At 45.3% G+C, this 18814-nt stretch overlaps 1 protein-coding gene across 9 annotated transcripts in view; it reads left to right on the top strand.

Annotated features, from left to right (window-relative positions):
- Positions 1 to 18814, top strand: part of HIVEP3 (HIVEP zinc finger 3) — a 238290-nt gene that overhangs the window by 205911 nt on the left and 13565 nt on the right. For all 9 annotated transcript variants that reach the window (XM_081015378.1, XM_081015382.1, XM_081015385.1 and 6 more), the window contains one exon: positions 8406 to 8581. In XM_081015378.1, the coding sequence (XP_080871504.1) occupies positions 8406 to 8581 (176 nt within the window). The remainder of the gene's footprint in view (positions 1 to 8405; positions 8582 to 18814) is intronic.

Here is an 18814-nt window from a genome sequence, read left to right as displayed (position 1 = left end):
GGAGGAAGGGGAAGGAGAATGTTAGCCGCTTTGAGACTCCTTCGGGTAGTGATAAAGTGGGATATCAAATCCAAACTCCTCCTTGCTATAGTGCCCAGAGTGGCTTAACAGTCAAGCCCTCTTCCCAGGGATTTCTGGGAACTGTGGTTCTCTGAGAGGAAAACGGGTGTCCTAACAAGTTAAATAACTACATCTCCCAGGATTCTTTGGGGGAAGCCACAGCTGTGGGATGGTACTGCTTTAGATGTATAATGCAGATAGGCCCCAGGTTGAAATGGGAGCAGACCACTCACAAACTAATGCAAGGGTGGGGGGGCATCTCTCTCTCTCCCTCTGTCCTTATTTCTTGGGGGGGGGGGATCTATCAGGAGTGGCATGCAAGGAGTGGGTGGGGCCAAAACAGCAGGTGGCATGGGCTGGGTCAGAGCCCAAAGTAGGTAGGATGCCCTATTTCTGTTTGCTACCTCCTTTTCCAATCCTGTTCTGCCATATTTGGACATCATGGGAAAGCCCAACTTGTTCCAACCAGAGAGCCCAGAGCAATTGGGAAAGAGAGAGTCCTGTCACGGCTAAAATGGCCGCTGTTTCTTTAATGCTAATAAAGCTGGGTCAGCATGAGTCAGCGGCCTGCACCAGGTTGTATATATAGAGTGAGAAATGTTAGTTTGCTGAGTTGGATTGGCTGGTTAGTTAGTTAGTTAGTGAAAGCTGGTAGTGTTGTGTGTCAGTCGCACAAAGACTTTTAAGAATAAAGCACTCTGCAAGGATACTTTTCTCGTGGACTCTTTTATGCCGACAAGGGTCCGAGGACCAGGCTGAGGCAACAAAGGGAGGTCAGAACCTTTTTGTTTTTGCTTTTTACAAACACTGACAAGTTCCAAACACGGCCAGGGCATGCGACTGTGTTTTTCACAGTGATAAGCACACACGGGTCTCCAAAGCACTTCGCTCAGGCTAGATCAGACTCCGCCCTTGTGCATTGTGTTGCTGTATCAAAATGCCCCCAGTGGCTTTTTCCAAATGAAGCTGAACCTTCGCCAAGTTTGTCCTAGTCTAGGCTATTTTTGCTGGAGCAGGATTGATCTGCTTCTAAAACTCTCTCTCCTTACCCCACCCCCCCAATGTGATGTCTGTGTCTTGCTTTTAAGTCTCTTGGCAGGCACCCCGTCAGCCACAGCTGTGCCACTGCCTTTCTGCAGAATCGCTGCTGGTTCATGAGAGTGCAGGGTGCCAGTATCTTCCTTGACATAGCAAATTCTCATGAAAACCAATAAACCACGTTTAAAAAAAGAAAAGAAAAGGGGATAGGAGAAAGTTTGTGGCCTGTTGTCCGGCAAATGATCTCATTCTTGGCCAGCTAGGGTAGCATAATGATTAACAGTGCAATCCTAGACTCGTCTACTCTGAGCCAAGCTCTATTGAGTTCAATGGGGCTTACACCCAGGTAAGTGAGTATAGGATTGCAACCAAAAAGACTGAGTTATGAAGCAATACCTCCCTGGTTTGAAATTCACTAGATGACCTTAGGCCAGCTGCTGCTATCTGCAGCCTGGGGATTATATGAGACCTTTGGGTATAGGGCGGTATAGAAAATAACTATCTATCTAACTAACTAACTAACTAACTAACTAACTAAGTAACTCACAACACCAACTCACTTTACAGCAGGCATAGGCAAACGCCAGCCCTCCAGATGTTTGAGACTACAACTCCCATCATCCCTAGCTAACAGGACCAGTGGTCAGGGATGATGGGAATTGTAGTTCCAAACATCTGGAGGACCAGAGTTTGCCTATGCCTGCTTTACAGGTTTGCTTTAAGGCCCTACTGGTGTTGATGAACTACAACTCCCATAATCCTTGACCATTGGCCATGCGTGTTGGGGTTGAGAGGAGCCAGAGTCCAACAGCATCTGCGTGGGACAGGATCCCCATCTGTGCTGTAAGACACTCATGTGAAATGTTCTGAAGACTTAAAAGTACTATACAAATGTTAAGGGCTGTTACGCCAATAATAATAATAATAATAATAATAATAATAATAATAATAATTGTACCCCACCCATCTGACTGTGTAGCCCCAGCCACTCTGTGATTATTAATGTTTGTAAACTTAAAGATGCTCACTTTTAAGTAGCCCTAAATGTAGCAATATTTGGAGGGCACTAGGTTGCGGAAGCCTGCTTTAAATATATTCTGTTTTGTTAAACTTAGCAACTTAATGTGTCACAGCATGCTTCCTCCTTTACACTTAACCATGGTTTGGTTTGGCTTAGCATTAACATGCAAACTGAGGATGCTTTCTGATTGCACTTTATTTCGTTTTCCTGACTTTTCCTTGCCTTATAATTTTTGCCTTTTATGTGATGTTTTATGTGACGTATGTGCCACTTCTGAAACTCTAGCAGAATCCAGTGCTTATTTTCATGTTACTTTCTCCCCGAACAAAATACGCTTGCAACCCCGTTAACCCAACAAATTGTGGGAGTTTGTGGTGTGATTTCCTCACAGTTTTCATGTGTCATGCCACTCCCACTCACGTGCCAAAAATTGGCCTGGTATCCCAGCATATGGTTCTTTCCTGCCATTTTCACGAGTGAATCATGGGGGAACAGAAGCACTCGTGTGCAGAGAGGGTGACTCATCATAGAGGGCAGAACATCAATGATAAAAGACCCCAATTCCACAATGCAGCAGGTAATGCAATGTAAAATAAACAGTGGAAATCGTGACAGAACCACTACCATTGTACCCAGGAAGACTCATGCAATAATCTCCACCTGAGTCACACAAAACTCTTCTTTTTCAGTACAGCAACAGTTCTGCATGACGTGGTTCGAACACCACCTTTTCTTCTTCTAGTCAAATCTAATTGTGTGCTTTTAAAATGTTGTTTTCCTTTAATCCTTGTTTAGTCATGCACACACATCTTTCCCACTTTTCTGACCACAGAATAAATGAGCTGGAGAAGGAACAGCTCTTTTTAGTAAGGCCCAGATAAAAAAAAAACAAAACGGCAATGCCAGGAGATGTTGTCTGTTGATAGCGCTAATGGAGCTGACACAGGACTCCGGCATAACAAAGGCATGGCTCATAAAGGGTCCATGTCAGAGAGTAATTACGAGTAATACAAGAACAAGGCAGCTGTAAATGGAGTCCTATGATTGATTGCCAGGGGGCAAATGCCTGAGCAGTGCAGGAGGCCTTGCGTGATGGTTGAAGCAGGTTCATTGAGATGTAGGCAGCGGCCGTCTCATTCATTCATTTTATTTTATTTTAATGTCTGTGTTGCTTTTCATTAAACCTTCTAGAGCGACGCACTGTGCAAAGGTTAAAGAAGAACTTTCAAACATGTAGGATAAATCCATTCTAAAGATTCCATAAGTGTAAAACAGACCAAAAATAAATAAATAAATAAATAAATGGCAGCAAGACTGTCCAGTGTCAAAGGTTCACCTATGTGGAGGAATACGGTGGTACCTTGGTTCTCAACCTTAATCCGTTCCAGGAGTCCGTTCCACTCCCGAAACAGTTCGAATACCAAGGAGCGGCTTCCGATTGGCTGCAGGAGCTTCCTGCACTTAAGCAGAAGTCATGTTGGACATTCGGCTTCCGAAAAGCGTTCACAAACTGGAACACTTACTTCCGGGTTTGCGCCATTCGGGAGCTGATTTGTTTGACAACTAAGCTGTTCGAGAACCAAGGTACCACTGTATAGGTAAAGGTAAAGGCAGGGACAGAGGAAGGGGGGTGGTGAGGGAGGGCCACCCTGAGTGTCACCACGCAGGGGGGTGACAAAATGGCGGGCGGCACTCACTGCGGGGCCTGCAGCATGCTCGAGCCACACGTCTCCCCTGGGAGTGACATGGTGGTTTGGGCGCCCACAGGCTCTGCACTGCCCCAAACGGTCTGCCCACCGCCTCCCCCTCAGCTGTAGGGCGGCTGAATGGGAGGAGACAGGCAGACTCCTCTGAGGGCCCACGAAGCGTCCTGCCCCAGCTTGCCCCACCCTGCGGGCAGCTGCCCACCCCCCCCAGACACAGGGCACACGCTCCACCCCAGGCGCCCAATCGGCTTGCTCCGCTGCTGGGTAAAGGACTCCTGGACGGTTAAGTCCAGTCAAATTTGACTATAAGGTGTGGCGCTCATCTTGCTTTCAGGCCGAGAGAGCTGGCCTTTGTCCACAGACAGCTTTCTGGGTCATGTGGCCAGCATGACAAAACTGCTTTTGGCACAATGGGACACCGTGACAGAAATCAGAGCGCACGGAAACGCCCCCCTCCGTAGGAGGAATGGAGGACAACCCCTTTAAGCCCCTGGAGGTTGCTGCGGCTCAGGTTGCTGAGGTTTTAGGTGGCTCAGGCTTGGACTGCTCGCCCCCCCTGCCCCGTGCCTCTTTCCCCGGCTCGGGCTGGCAGCGGATCGGGCTGTCCTATTTTTTCCTCTTCAGGATTTGGCAACCCTACATGCTTTATCTGAGAAATGTTGGAGGATGTGAGATGGGTTCTTGAACTCTGAGAATGTCTCTTGCTTGACTGGATAGAGGGGGATGTGTGAGTGTGTGTGGAAACCAGCCACTGTCAAGTTGCAAGTTGGCTAGGAAGGAAAGCAACCCCCAGGATGAAAAAAGGTGTGCCATCCTTGCTTCAGGCCCTTCAGTGCAGGGGACTGGAGGATTCTTTCTGAGGAGATGTTGAGAAAGTCTGGGAAGATTTGCGGGAGAATTGGTAAAAGAGATGTAGCCAATTTTAATGGCTTATTTGCCATTGTGGCTGCATCTGCTCTTTACATTTAAGGTACTTTTATTATAGGGATGCGGGTGGCGCTGTGGTCTAAACCACTGAGCCTCTTGGGCTTGCTGATCAGAAGGTTGGCAATTCCAATCCCCGCGGCAGGGTGAGCTCCCGTTGCTCGGTCCCAGCTCCTGCCAATCTAGCAGTTCAAAAGCATGCCAGTGCAAGTAGATAAATAGGTACCGCTGCAGTGGGAAGGTAAACAGCATTTCCATGCACTCTGGTTTCCATCACGGTGTTCCGTTGTGCCAGAAGCAGTTTAGTCATGCTGGCCACATGACCCGGAAAGCTGTCTGTGGACAAACGCCAGCTCCCTTGGCCTGAAAGAGAGATGAGCGCCACACCCTATAGTCGCCTTTGACGGAACTTAACCGTCCAGGGGTCCTTTACCTTTTTTTTACCTTTTACCTATACTACTTTAAGCAGTCATGGCTTCCCCCGCAAAGAATCCACAGAATATAGTTTGTTATGGGTGCTGAGAGTTGTTAGGAAACTCCTCTTATGGAGCTACGTTTGCCAGAGTTCTCTGCAAAGGAAGATTTGTTGTTACGCCGCTCTGGGAACTGTAGTTCTGGGAGGGAAATAGGGGCCTCCTAACAGCTCTCAGCGGGACACGGGTGGTGCTGTGGGTTAAACCACAGAGCCTAGGACTTGCCGATCAGAAGGTCGGCAGTTCAAATCCCCGCGACGGGGTGAGCTCCCATCTCTCGGTCCCTGCTCCTGCCAACCTAGCAGTTCAAAAGCACATCAAAGTGCAAGCAGATAAATAGGTACCGCTCTGGCGGGAAGGTAAACAGCGTTTCTGTGTGCTGCTCTGGTTTGCCAGAAGTGGCTTAGTCATGCTGGCCACATGACCCGGAAGCTGTACGCCCGCTCCCTCGGCCAATAAAACGAGATGAGTGCCGCAACCCCAGAGTCGGTCACAACTGGACCTAATGGTCAGGGTTCCCTTTACCCTTTACCTTTAACAGCTCTCAGCACCCTTGACAAACTACAGCTCCCTGAATTCTATAGGGAAACCATGGCTGTTTAAAGTATCATCACAGTGATTTAAATGTATGGTGTGAATGTGACAGTGCCTGGGTGGAAGTTACCCTGAGAATTTTGCGCAGGCTTAGTGAGCTCCTTGGATGAAAGACTGGGGACAATTGAATGAATAAATATCCTTGGGCCCTGGCTGACATTTGCTCTGGGTTTTTGTTTGTTCATAGCCGCCTATTATACTAATGTCCCATTTGAAATAAATTTACAACTCCTCCACAAATTATGAGTTGCATTCATACCTAGCAATTATACCTAGCTTTATTGAAAAGTATTGGCTTTAGAGTCTGCTTTCTCTCTATCTCCTAGTGTCTGACATATCTTTGACATTTACTGGTCGTCTGTTTCCTTGTCTCTTGCAAATACATCACTTGTAAACCAAAACTCAGCACAGAGTGAGACTTCCCCACCACCACCCTGCCGGTGTGAGTTTTGAAGGTTACTTGGTTTTATTAGCCAATATATTTCATCCAGTAATTATGAGTGTTTCAGTTTGATTGTCGGGAATGCCCCTCCTTTTTAACGGATGGGATGGGATGGGATAGGAAAGGAAAGGTTTGAACAACTCTTGAGATGCATATTCTCTTTCAAATATTTGGACACCCAACCCTATTGATATTGTTGGCCAAAGTTGGTGGTGATCTCTTAAATTCAAAGAGGCCAATGATGTTTTTCACTCTGCATTGAAAGCAGGAAAATGGTAGGAAGCAATTGCTCGCATATTTTTTTGCTAATGGCAGCCATCAACTGCTGTGGCATTCCTTTCACGAAAACTGCCAAAATATAATGTGCCTGTATGAATGAAGATTTGGACAAGGGAACTTGAATTGCATGGTGTATCTCCAGAGTGGAGAACCTTTTTTTTCAGCTGGAGGGCCGTATTCCCTCCTAGGCAAGCTTCTGAGGGCCAGGTGCCAGTGGTGGGCAGGATCAGAGGAAAAAGTGGGCAGAGTAACAAATGTGAGTTTTCCCTTTGTTCGGCAAACAAAAGAGCCTTATTTTCACATTAAACTGAGCTCAGGTACAAGTTATCTCTATGTATGTATGAGTATACACTTTTTGATTTCTACAGCTCAATTGTTTGTATACACAGGTACGTGGACCGTACGCTCATTGAATGTAACATGCCCCGCAGAGGGTTGGACTAGATGACCCTTGTGGTCCCTTCCAACTATCCAATTCTACAATTCTGTGAGCAACCTTACAGTAAACACAGTGTGTATACTGTTGATAAACACTGTTTATATAGTAAAACACTCAAACAGCTCTCTCTATCCACCACCCAGACAAGCAAGAGGCATTATCAGAGTTCAGGGACACATTCCAGCTAGGCTAAAACACTTGGGGGTGAAGCAGGACCAAGGAGGGGGCTTGGCAACAGTTCCAAGGGCCAGATAGAGGTCCCTGGAGGGCCATGTTCAGTCCCTGGGCCTGAGGTTCCACACCCCGGCTTAGCCCAAAGCTATGTTTACAGGTCTGTGATGTCTTTCCCCGATACGTTTTGCTTGAGCTTCCAGCCTCAGGTTACCAGACGTCCCCGTTTCCCGGGGACAGTCCCCGGATTTACAAATCAGTCCCCATACAAAATCCACTGAAGTTGTAAAGTGTCCCCGGATTCATTGAAAAAAAATATCGGGTAACCTTATTCTAGCCGCAGGTGTCAGATCATCATGCCTTTAACATTTAGGCGTTATTCAGAAGGTGATGTAGCTGTAGAAAGTGTTCTTATATTGCATGTGGCAAAATGAAATTTGAGGTGGCAGGTGTTTGTTAGGAAAGTGAAAGGCAGTACTTTAGTGCTGTAGACCTGTGTGTGCAATCATGGGCATGCTGTTCCCATTCTGCCAGGGAGACCAGTTTGAGCATTCATTTAGAATGCTTTCGATCTTCTTCCACAGAGGTTGAGTTGCCCCATTTGGTTCTCCCACTGGCTGGTTTTTTCCTTGATAACTGAGCTTCATGATTGAGTGTGGATTTGAACCCTGTCCCTTTGGTTCTTGGCACACCAATTCAGGGATAGTCAATGCAGTGCCTTCCAGAAGTTGTTGGATCCCAGCTCCCATCAGTGTGACCAATGGTCAGGGATGATGGGAGTCCCACATTGCTTTGGTTGCCCCTGCACAACTGCTACGCCACACTGGCTTTCTCCAAAATGGAAAAGAAAGGAATTTGCTCAAAGATTGGCTCTCTCCATTAAGAACATAAGAAGAGCCCTACTGCATCCAAATAGCCCAATGCATAGGGGAAGCCCACAACCAGGACTTGATCACAGCAGCATTTCTCCATTCACTGTCCCGCCCATTGAAATGAATGGAAGAGCCATAGATCAAGGAGCGCTCCATCACGCCAGCAGCTCACGATGCTAAATGCTCCCTCCCCACAGAACAACAACAACATGGAGTTTCGTTTTCCCTTGACTAAACAATGTAGTGAATTTGCTAGCCGAGACTTTTTTGTCTGTGGCTATGAATGATATGCACTGGGTTTTTGTTTAACTTTAAAGGAGGCTTGTTACGTCTTTAAGGTGGGAATCTTTTTTATTTCTGTTACCATGACACCCTGTTGCTCATAGGTACAAATCAAACGAAGAGTATGTGTATGTGCGAGGCCGTGGACGAGGGAAGTATGTATGTGAGGAGTGTGGAATTCGCTGCAAGAAGCCCAGCATGCTGAAGAAACACATTCGCACGCACACAGACGTCAGGCCATATGTCTGCAAGTACTGTAACTTTGCTTTTAAAACCAAAGGTAAGCACCAGCAAGCTCCACGCTCCATCTTCTTAGCACATTTGCTTGCTAGTTGACATTCTCGGCAGGGATGGGGTGGGGGACGACACCAGTGCAACAGGAAAGGATGCTTGCAATCCTTTGAGGAACCTCTAACTTGGCTGAAGCATGCTAAAGCAAGAGTATGTAACATGCTATTTTTGCCAGATGGCTTCTGTCAAGAGTTTGCCTGTGGTGTGTTATGAACCGTTCTTGTGCTTTGACAGAAAGGTGGGTTTGAGCCTTAATTGTGGCTAAAACACACACACACACACACACACACACACACACACACCACCATCCGATATATTCCACGATTGAACAACCAACCAACTAGCTTCAAGAGTGAAGGTGTTTAATAGGGTGGTGATGTGGGTTCCACTGAGTTCCCTCGGGGCTGTTGAGTGTATCTGGTGCTCTTAAAGCAGGGGTCAGCAAACTTTTTCAGCAGGAGGCCAGTCCACTGTCCCTCAGACCTTGTGGGGGGCCGGACTATATTTTGAAGAGGGAAAAAAGAATGAATTGCTATGCCCCACAAATAACCCAGAGATGCATTTTAAATAAAAGCACACTTTCTAGTCATGTAAAACACCAGGCAGACCCCACAAATAACCCAGAGATGCATTTTAAATAAAAGGATACATTCTACTCATGTAAAACACGCTGCTTCTCAGACCATCCACAGGCCGGATTTAGAAGGCAATTGGGCTGGCTCCGGCTCCTGGGCCTTAGTTTGCCTACCCATGTCTTAAAGCCTTCCTCCTCCCTCACCCCTTACTTCCCTTGTCTGTAAAAATTGTTCCTCCAGAGACTTTACTCCCCAAACAAATGTGCTTTCAATCCAAAGCCTGTGGGATTGCCAGCTCTTGGGAATGTTGGGTCTCTTCCCACACACCCCATTTTAAAGCTTCCAGCTCCACAGTGTTTCGTTACAATCTCACTTTTCATTTCCTTTTGAGCTAGGGAGGTTCCTCCTAATCTTTCTGGCAGAGATCAGCATGTCTGGGCTGTAACCCTGAGGGTCACAACTCCAGAGGGTAGGAAATCGGGCCAACCCACACAACTGGGATTTAAAAGGAAAAGTCAGAATTATCGGGTGGTAGCCAACTTAAGTTTTGTGAAGAGTAGACCTGCTAAAATCCATGGACCTAACTCAGGCTGCTTTCATACCATACATTTAGAAATAGTGTCAGGCCACTTTAAACAGTCATGGCTTCCCCCTAAGAATTCTGGGAGCTGTAGTTTGTTATGAGTACTGAGATTTGTTAGAAGGCAAATCTCAATTGTCAGAGTTCCCTGGGAAAGAGGGATTGACTGTTAAACCACTCTGGGACCTGAAGCTCTGTGAGGGGAAAAGGGGTCTCCTAACAACTCTCAGCATCTTCAACAAACTATAGCTCCCAGAATTCTTAGGGGGAAGCCATGACTGTGTATCATAGTGCTTTAAATGTATGGTGTGAATGTGGCCTCTCCGTGTTCATTAATTTCAATGGATCTACTTTGATTAGGACTAATATTACATACAACCCACTATTATTTACTGAGCATAGCACCAGCTATTGTGCTCATAGTGGTCTTTGTAAGCCAAGGGACGTCTGTGCAAGCCCCATCATGCTCAGGGACATAAAGTTCTCCTTTCAGTGGGACATAAGCAGGACAAGTTTCCTGCGAATTGTTCCAGCTGCAATGACCATGTAGCGGCTTAGTCATTCAGTGGAGTCATCCACTAGGTGGTTCTCAGCATTGGGAGAGTGGAGGAGCTGGCAGGAATCAGTTACAGGTTCTGGCAGGTAACTCTTGTGTTGGGCTTTGGCAGAGGCCTCTGGGTGCCAGCTGGCATTGATGTCCTCCATCACACTTAGAAGGCCTTGCCCAGGATATCAGGGAAAGCTACAGACTCCAATAAAAAAGAAATAGAAGCTTCATTTGGATGGAATCCAAATGGGGGTGGATGAAGCTGTTGTGGAAATTTGAGTGTGCATTTTTATCTGTGGATCTTCTCCACTGGTTCTATCCTCAACCCTCACGTCTAGCTATGAGGAGTCATACCTCAGCAAGGAAGGGCCATGGCTCAGTGATAGAGTATTGCTTTGCTTCCAGAAGCTTCCAGGTTCAATCCCCTGCATCTCCAGGTATGGCCATGAGAGATTTCTTCTCTGAAACCCCAGAGATCCACTTCCAGTCAATGCAGAGAATGTTGATGGCCAACAATCTAACTCAGTATAAGGCAGGTTCCTTTTTTACCATGTTCCCAGTGGTAGTGTGTGCACTTTATGTGCAGATGGTTCCAAGTTTTTGATTTCCATCTACTCTTTGTCGAAAGATAGCAGAACTGGGAGAAGCTTCTGCCTGAGACCTTGGGAGAGGTATTGCCAGTCAACAAACAGACTGCTAGCCTAGGCAGAAGGAAGTCCTGACAATTTCAAGGTAGCTGCACCATCATCATATTCCCCACCATCAACTGTTGGGTAAATCAGAAATATATGCACCCTTGTCCAACATCTTCCTTGTGCGAGAAAACAGAAAGGCATCCATGTGCCCTGATCTAGTTTGCTTTCAGGTACTTGAATTCTGGTGTGGGCACTGTGGGAATGTCCAGGGTGGGAGGAGAGGCTATATTGTTTATTAATATCCTTGCTAACTTGCACTAGCAAGTTCCTTTACTTAGCAGAGTTTCACATTCCCCTTTTAAACACACAGCAGATAGCTGGTTTCAGGCTTGTGTAAGCCTCTCACTATTAGGTTCCTGGTAAGTTCCCTTATATCCCTCTTACAAGAATAAACACGCCACAATCTTGTATAAAGTATAGAAACGAAGTTTACTCACATTCAGTTCACAGTTGGATCCCTTAAGGCAGACTTAGTTACAAAGTATATACATGTGGAGCTATCCCATATGGGGATAATCCCAGTGTTGTCTGTTGGCTGAGAGCCAACAGAGCATCTCTAGCTAGAAAGCTGCTCCAACGACAGAGGAAGTCAAAGAGAGGGAGAGTGCTGTGTGCCTTGTCCTTTTTTTACCTGGACAGGTAAGGTCATGCCCCCCTCTAGTCACATGCAAAGGAAGTATGTCCCAGCCAGGAGGAAACAGGAAGTTCTTGACTGGCTGGACCAAACATTCCCCCGCATGTCCACTCTAGGAAAACAAGGAATATTGTACTTGACTGCTACTTATGTCTCACATCCCACAAGCACTGAGTTTGCCACCGTTCACTTCAACACAGGGTACAGATGTGCAAACTTGCCCCTGCTCCTGTCAGCTTGGAAATGTGCAAAGTAATTATTAACAAAGAGAGAAACAGAAAAATCGGAAATAATGCAGCTTATGATCCAAACCAATTGCATGGTTGGAATTGGCTCCCCACCCCCTCCTGCCATCTCTCCTTGGTTCCTCAAATACTCTTCTCATCAGCCTCCTTAATTCCCAACACCTTTTCCCTTAAATACTTGTTGGCTGACAGGAGGCACACTGGTTCTGTACAAGAAGAAGGAAGGAGGAAGGCTTTCCCCTTCCCTTCTACCTCTAGATGTCCTAGCTATGTTCCATGACACTAGAGAGAAGGAGGGAGAAAGGGCAGACCACCCCTTTCCTCTCTTCTCATGCTCCACTGCACAGAAGGTGCTGCCTAATAAGACTTCAAATGGGGAAATGGATTAAGGGTTCGCAGTGTAGGCAGGTGGGGTGGGAAACCAATATTTAGTCCCTGGCTTGGATTTTAATCTGAGCCAGAGAATAACTCGGTGGCTTGTAAATCCTTTGAAGCTTCAATTATGAGCCCCTCAAGCTCTAAGATGAACCCAGAAATTGAAAGCTTTGCTGGCATCTGTAATGGTGGGTTCTAATTTGTGAATGTAAACAAACGCATGTGTCGATGGAATCCCTCTCTTGAAATGAATGGGGTTATTCTTATTGGTAATTTATCTTTATGCACACATCAAAGGACACAGAGTTTTGGATCAGAGTCACAGCTCCTACACTCAGTCTAAGCCATTGAATGAATGACCTTTGCAGGCCAATGCTGTGATAGAAATAGTGCTTGGAAAACTAACGTCAGGAAAATAAATCAACACTTTCACAGGCACTTTTTTCTTGAAGCCCAGAGCTGCAGTTAATAAGATCTACTCATGTTACCTGCGTTGTCAAGCTCAACCCATTTTAACAATCTGAATAGTAATGTAATGTGGATCAGCTGATGCCTCATTGCCTCTCGCTGACTGTCTTGTATAAAAATGGGAAATCAAAAAGACTGAGTTTGGGGTCAAATTTGGGTCCTCTCTACATGCTTTGATTTGCACTGTGATTCAACACAGTTAACAAAGAGCTTATTGTGCTGTCTTCTATCTCAGGGCACACGTATGCTACCGATTCAGTCAATCTTTATTATTACCATCACGGATCAGCCACTAAGTTACAATCAGACAAATACGACTTGCAATTTACATGCCAGCTAAAGACTGTTAGGAATTAGTAGCACAGTCAAGGACTAGGCTGTTGTGTGTGCGTTGTTGCACATTCACAGCCATACTTAGAATGGGTTGCTGAGTGCTAGTCTAGTTGGTAAGGAGATTTAACCATCCAATTCCTAGAAATGCATGTTGATGGAGAAAATTTGCCATTTTGGTAGTGATTTCTTTTGTGGAGAAGGAGGGAGGTGTAAACATCAGAGGTGCCTGGGAATTTAGTTCCACTGCAAATTTAAACAGGCACCATAGTTTTTTGATTGCCCTAGCTTTTCCTAAAGAACCAGAGAATTATAGTTTAATGAGTATCAGTAGGATAGGATCGCTGAATCTTATTATAGCGACCTGCTTGACAGCTTGCTTTGAGAGCCGCCACCTGTGAATAGGATTTGAAACTGGTTTCAGCTTCAAAGTTTTGCTTGCAGATTTGTAGTAGCCAGTAAAAAAAGTCGGAGGTGCAACCCTCCCGTTTCTTAGATTTGGAGATGTGGTGTGTCCGCTGTATTGTCAGCTAGGAAATTGCATGTGTCTGAATTTCCACATTCTGTGGGGTTGAATTTGCATGAAAGGGGTCTGTCATTCATTTGCACCAACACTGCAAGATATGGAGAATGGTTTTCAGGTCAGTTCTCCTCTATCTTTCCAGCACAGCACGATGCTATAAACCAGGGGCAGAGAACTTGCAGCTTGCAGACCTAACCTGGTCTGTGAGGCCAAGCCACACACCGCTGCCTCTACACTTGATATCATATGTGGCACCAGGTGTGGGTCAAGGAGAAACACGGCTGGGCCAAATGGACATTGCAGTCACCGCCAATCAACTGATTGGCAGCACTTGCAGAAACAAACCTGCACAAAACCCTGTGTGTGGTGCTTTGCAAACCCCACGGCTGGGTTTCAAACCATGCAGCTAAAAATGGTCCCTTTACATCATTGCGACATCAGGTGATTGGTAGGAGGCTGGCCCCTCCCACCTGTCAATCCTGCTTCATGGGAGAAATAAAAATCTGGACCGCTGGTCGGATCGCTTTCCCTGCCTCTGCTATAGAGATTCCAAGCCTAATTAAATGCAAAGATTTATAACCAATCCCCAGTGGGCTTTTCTTCTTTTTAAAGGGAAAAGTAGCTTCTAGAGGAGGCAGTTTGGAGAGAAGTAGTGGGGAGAAATGCTGTTTCCCCCTACCCAGCCACCCCACAAGTGCCCCTTCCTAAAGTGCCTTTTAAACAGCTACTGGAGTTCTGTTAGATGCATTTGTGTGTCACGCTGGGGAGAGGCCCTCAGGTAAATTGGAGCCATTTAAAATATGATTCATCTTTAGCGGATTGCGAAGATTAAATATAATGGGCCTGTGTTACAAAAGCTGGTAAAAAGCTTATTCTGAGCTGCAAGATTATTTTGGCGCACTCTAACCGCCGCGAAGCACTTCTAAGCTTCCCGGATTGCAATCATAATGTTAAAACACATACTTAATTCTCTGCCCCTGAAATAAATAGGGTTTAAGTGCTTAACAGTAGCTGGTGCATGCCCTTTATCTGTAGCAAACAAGTCTTTTCCTTTTTATCTCTCCCTTGCCCCTTTTCTATCTCTGTTACAAAAAGGGCTTATTTTTAAAAAAGAAATTCCACCATTCTGCCTTAGAAATGTTTGTTTGAAAGTTCCAAAAGCAAATTACCTGCTTTCTTTTTTTGGAAAAAAAAAAAGTATCTCATAGAAATTCTATTTAATTTGCTGTTTTGGTCCCCCCCCCCCCCAAAGCTCAGCTCTGTACTCTTCAGGTGGTAGTTTTGTGTATGTAAAAGGTTAAAATGTGCACTGCTATACTGGGAACTGCCCCCCACCCAAAGCTTGGGCTGGCTCTTAATTGGCTGGGTTCAAAAAAAAGTGGAAAGAAGGTGTGCTCTAAGGACCGTTCTAAATCGTGGGTTGTATCCAATGAAGTTTTACTCAAGAGTAGACCCATTGAAATTAATGGGCCTATGTTAGCCGTGTCTATTAATTTCAATTGGTCCCCTCTAGGTAGGATTAGCAACCCTGTTCCCGTCACTGTCTACGCCCAACAGCTTCATTCAGGCATCACTTATTTTAATGTAATGCCCCATCTAAGGTGGCCTCAAAGCAAAGCAAAATGCATCCCCAAGAAAGAGGAGAATTAGGGCTCAGATTTGCATAGAAGTTGCACCTACTAATTTTATAGACCTTGATGCACATGTAGAAATAATTCCTATAATTTGAATGGAAATGCAGCATAGACCACCATAATGGGGAAGGTTTTGCCAGGTTGCCTGTGGGCCCACTCAGTTGGCTGCCCATGTGGTCAATGTTAATGGGCAACATCGAGACCCTTCCTGGCCTCCCTTCTTAGGCCACCCCAAGTCCCATCATCACATAGCAAAAGAAGGAAGTTGCTTTTCAGAAAAGTTAAAGCAGGATTCCTCAACCTGGTGCTCTCCAGAGGCTTTGGACTACAATTCCCATCACCCCCAGCTAGCCATTCAGTTCTGGCTAGGGGCTGATGGGAGATGTAGTCCAGAGCCCCCCGGGAATGCCAGGCTGGGAGGGAATTCTACAATCAGGGAGCAGCTCTCTTTTGTCACCACCAACTGTGCTTTCTGATGTTGATGGGACTAAGAGGAGATGCTCACTTGAGTATCTTAGCACCTGGGCAGATTCATATAGGGAGATGGGGGCCTTTCAAGTAGCCTGGGCCCATGAGATTGCACAAAAAAGAGATGGCAGCTGTACACTCAAATGACCAGGCAGCTGTTGGGCAGGAATCTGAATTTGCCTCTGCATACCAGGATGAAGAACAATCCACCATGCAACAGTGAGAAACATCAGGATATCCTTAATACCATATTGATTATCACAGATTTATAAGGAATTTTTACAGGCTCCTCAAATACCCAAGCGACTGGCTAGCCATGCCCCCTACTGAAAAACACTAAGATTTTCAATTTTATTTTGAAAGAATGATGGGAATCCCATATGGCAGGCCTGGAGAGAAATTTGGCTTTGTGATTCTCACTTCCCAAAACAATCTGTGAGCCGAAGCACAGCTCTCCTTTCAAAAGTCACACTTCTCTGAATTTTTCAACGCAGTTCTGTGACAACAATAAGGAGTTCTAAAATGCACCCGCTAGGGGACAGTGTGCACAAAATGCACATTTTCACGAAAATAACATATATAATAAACACATTATATAAGGCAAATGTGCATACAAAAAATGTATACTAGAATGCCAGTGGTTTTTCGTGAGATCTTTTAATTTTTGAAGATTCAAATTGGAACTGAAATTAAGATTGGAAAAATGAGAAACAGAGAGAAACTGAAATTGGCAGATTCAACCACCTTTCATCAAGGGTGGAGAACCTAGTGTCCTTCAGATTCTGTTGGACCTCAGTGCCCGTCAACATGGTCAAGGGTCATCAGTGGTGGAAGGGGCCGTCCAACAACATTTGGAGGGCCACAGGTTCCTCACCTCTTCTTTATGAAAGGTTAGTTGAAAACAGGTAGGGCCATTTTCAGTTAAACCTAAGTCTCCTTCCCTTCTGTGACATTCTGCTTTGCAGGAGAATGAATTTAAATATGCTTTGCCTAAGGTTACAGTTGGGTTCCATGACTTGTAGGTGACATCATTACGCTACTCCTATATCAACCTTAAGGAAGCAGTTAATATAATGTGTTGTCATTGGTGAGAAGTAAGGGGAGAAGGAGGGGCTCCCTTGATATCGTCCAATGTGTGTAGCTTGGCTTCTTACGGATAGCATACTGATGTGCAGTTGGGTTATGTCTCCCCTCAACTTTCCTCCATGACCGACCTTTTCCAGCTCTGCAAATAAGATGTCTATCAGGTTCCCTTCCTTTGCATTTGGTTCTGAGAGGAACAGAAAGCACTCCCTGTGCTCGCTAAGCTGCTTTTGAGGTTTAAGGATGCAAAAGCATATTAGCTGTCTCAAGGCAACCGCTTAAGTCCCATGAAAGAGGTCTCGACAAAAGAGCTTAAGCAGCTAATAATGTTCATTGACAAGCAAGCAATGATGGAGACCTTTATGTGTGTCTGTGTGGCATGTCTTGACTATGTTGCTGCCGCATGCTTCTAGTCCCTCCTGCTTTTGTTTGTGTGCTGATGAAATTAAAGTTAGCCAGTGGAACAGGATTCGGGACTCTTCGGGGCATGATTGATCTCAATGACAAGCATCCATTTGAATGATGATACTGTCCATTATGAACTCGAACTGCGACAAATTTTAGTCAGAGCCGGGGGTTCAGTTTTTAAAATTATTAAAGAAGCAGCTGTGAATGGGTGGCCAAGAGGGCATGGAAAGAGTTGAGATGCAACAGGTTTTGAATCTTTTTTTTGACCCGGAACCTTTTTTGAATGTGAAATTTGACATTGTGAGAAAACTATTTTGTTTTGAAAAGAACATTATCACATCTGCATCATACATTTAAAGCATACTTATACTGTGTTAATAGTCATGGCTTCCACCAAAGAATCCTTGGAACTATCATTTGTCAAGGGTGTTATAGCTCGGTGAGGGGTCTCCAAATTGCCCTCAGGACCTGTAACAAAGTATAGGACCCAGGAGCCTGGCTGTTACAATGGTAAGAGTGCTTTAAACAGATGGTGTGAATGTGACTTCTAAGCTGAGGTCAGTGCTCTATGTTGTGGTCAAAGCCACCATCTGAGCTCATCCAGTGTGCTCATGGAGAGCAATTATTCCCATTTTTGACTGCAATTCAGCACTGGACAAACTCCAAATTTCACATGATGATTTCTTTATGACTATGAATCCTGTGAATCTTTTCTCCTTAACACATTTTTCATATGCAAATTTCCTTGTGATCTGTATTTATTAGGGAAAAACAATTATCTGAAAAAACAAGTAGCAAGAATAACTTGCAGATCATTAACATTTTCAATTTAAAGATGGAGAGATGAGTTCTGAAAGAGGGATTTGTCTGAAACCACAAAACTGAGTCCACTCCTCCTAAGTCCATAACACCACCTCTTTATCATTTCAGTCAAATGGACCAGAATTGGAAAACAATATTAAACCCTGAGTGTGCATTCTATCACTGTGCTGTGGTTCCTTCCCTAGTAAAGCAGTTGTGATGGTGGGTTTTTACAAGCACCCTCCAGAGAAGTGGGATCCTTATTAGTGCTGAGCTGAAACAGGTCTCAGAAGGACCAGTTGGCTGGTTTTGTTTGCTTACTGTAATGTTCCAGTTTTTCGGGTTGCAGGTATTTTGCCAACAGTCAGGAGAGCTTTGGCTATGTCATCTTGTTACAGTGCATTTGGAGAACCAAGCTAGATACTGAGACATACTCAGGAGCTAACGAAACCTTGGAGGAGTTTCACTGAGGACATGCATGACTTCTTATATTCAGTCTGGTCTGTCCCTGGAAGTGGAGGGGGGAGTGTGAAGGGAGAAGGGTAAGGGAGAGAAAGGAAATGTTCTACCATTCCCTTGTTCTTTAACTCTCTCTCTTCACTTCTCTCCTTTCATGCACCTGCATTCTCTCTTCCTTGTCAAAAGCTGCCACATTCCATTCTCCTGTTTACCAGAGGATAGACACCTTTCCTGGTCACTTGTGGTGATTTGAAGCCATCAGTGCAACCAGGGAGGCTTTCAGTGCAAAGATTACTGGTAACAGGCACTCAAAAGCTTGCTGTGTTGGAGATCAGATGCAGACTTCTGGGGTTCATAATGTGTGCCTCAAAGAAGACGAAAGCATTACGCCCATGAA

This window comes from Podarcis pityusensis (assembly GCF_964106645.2).
Source record: "Podarcis pityusensis genome assembly, chromosome: 8".
In the NCBI taxonomy this organism is placed as follows: domain Eukaryota; kingdom Metazoa; phylum Chordata; class Lepidosauria; order Squamata; family Lacertidae; genus Podarcis; species Podarcis pityusensis.
This window is presented reverse-complemented; position numbering and strand designations above follow the sequence as displayed.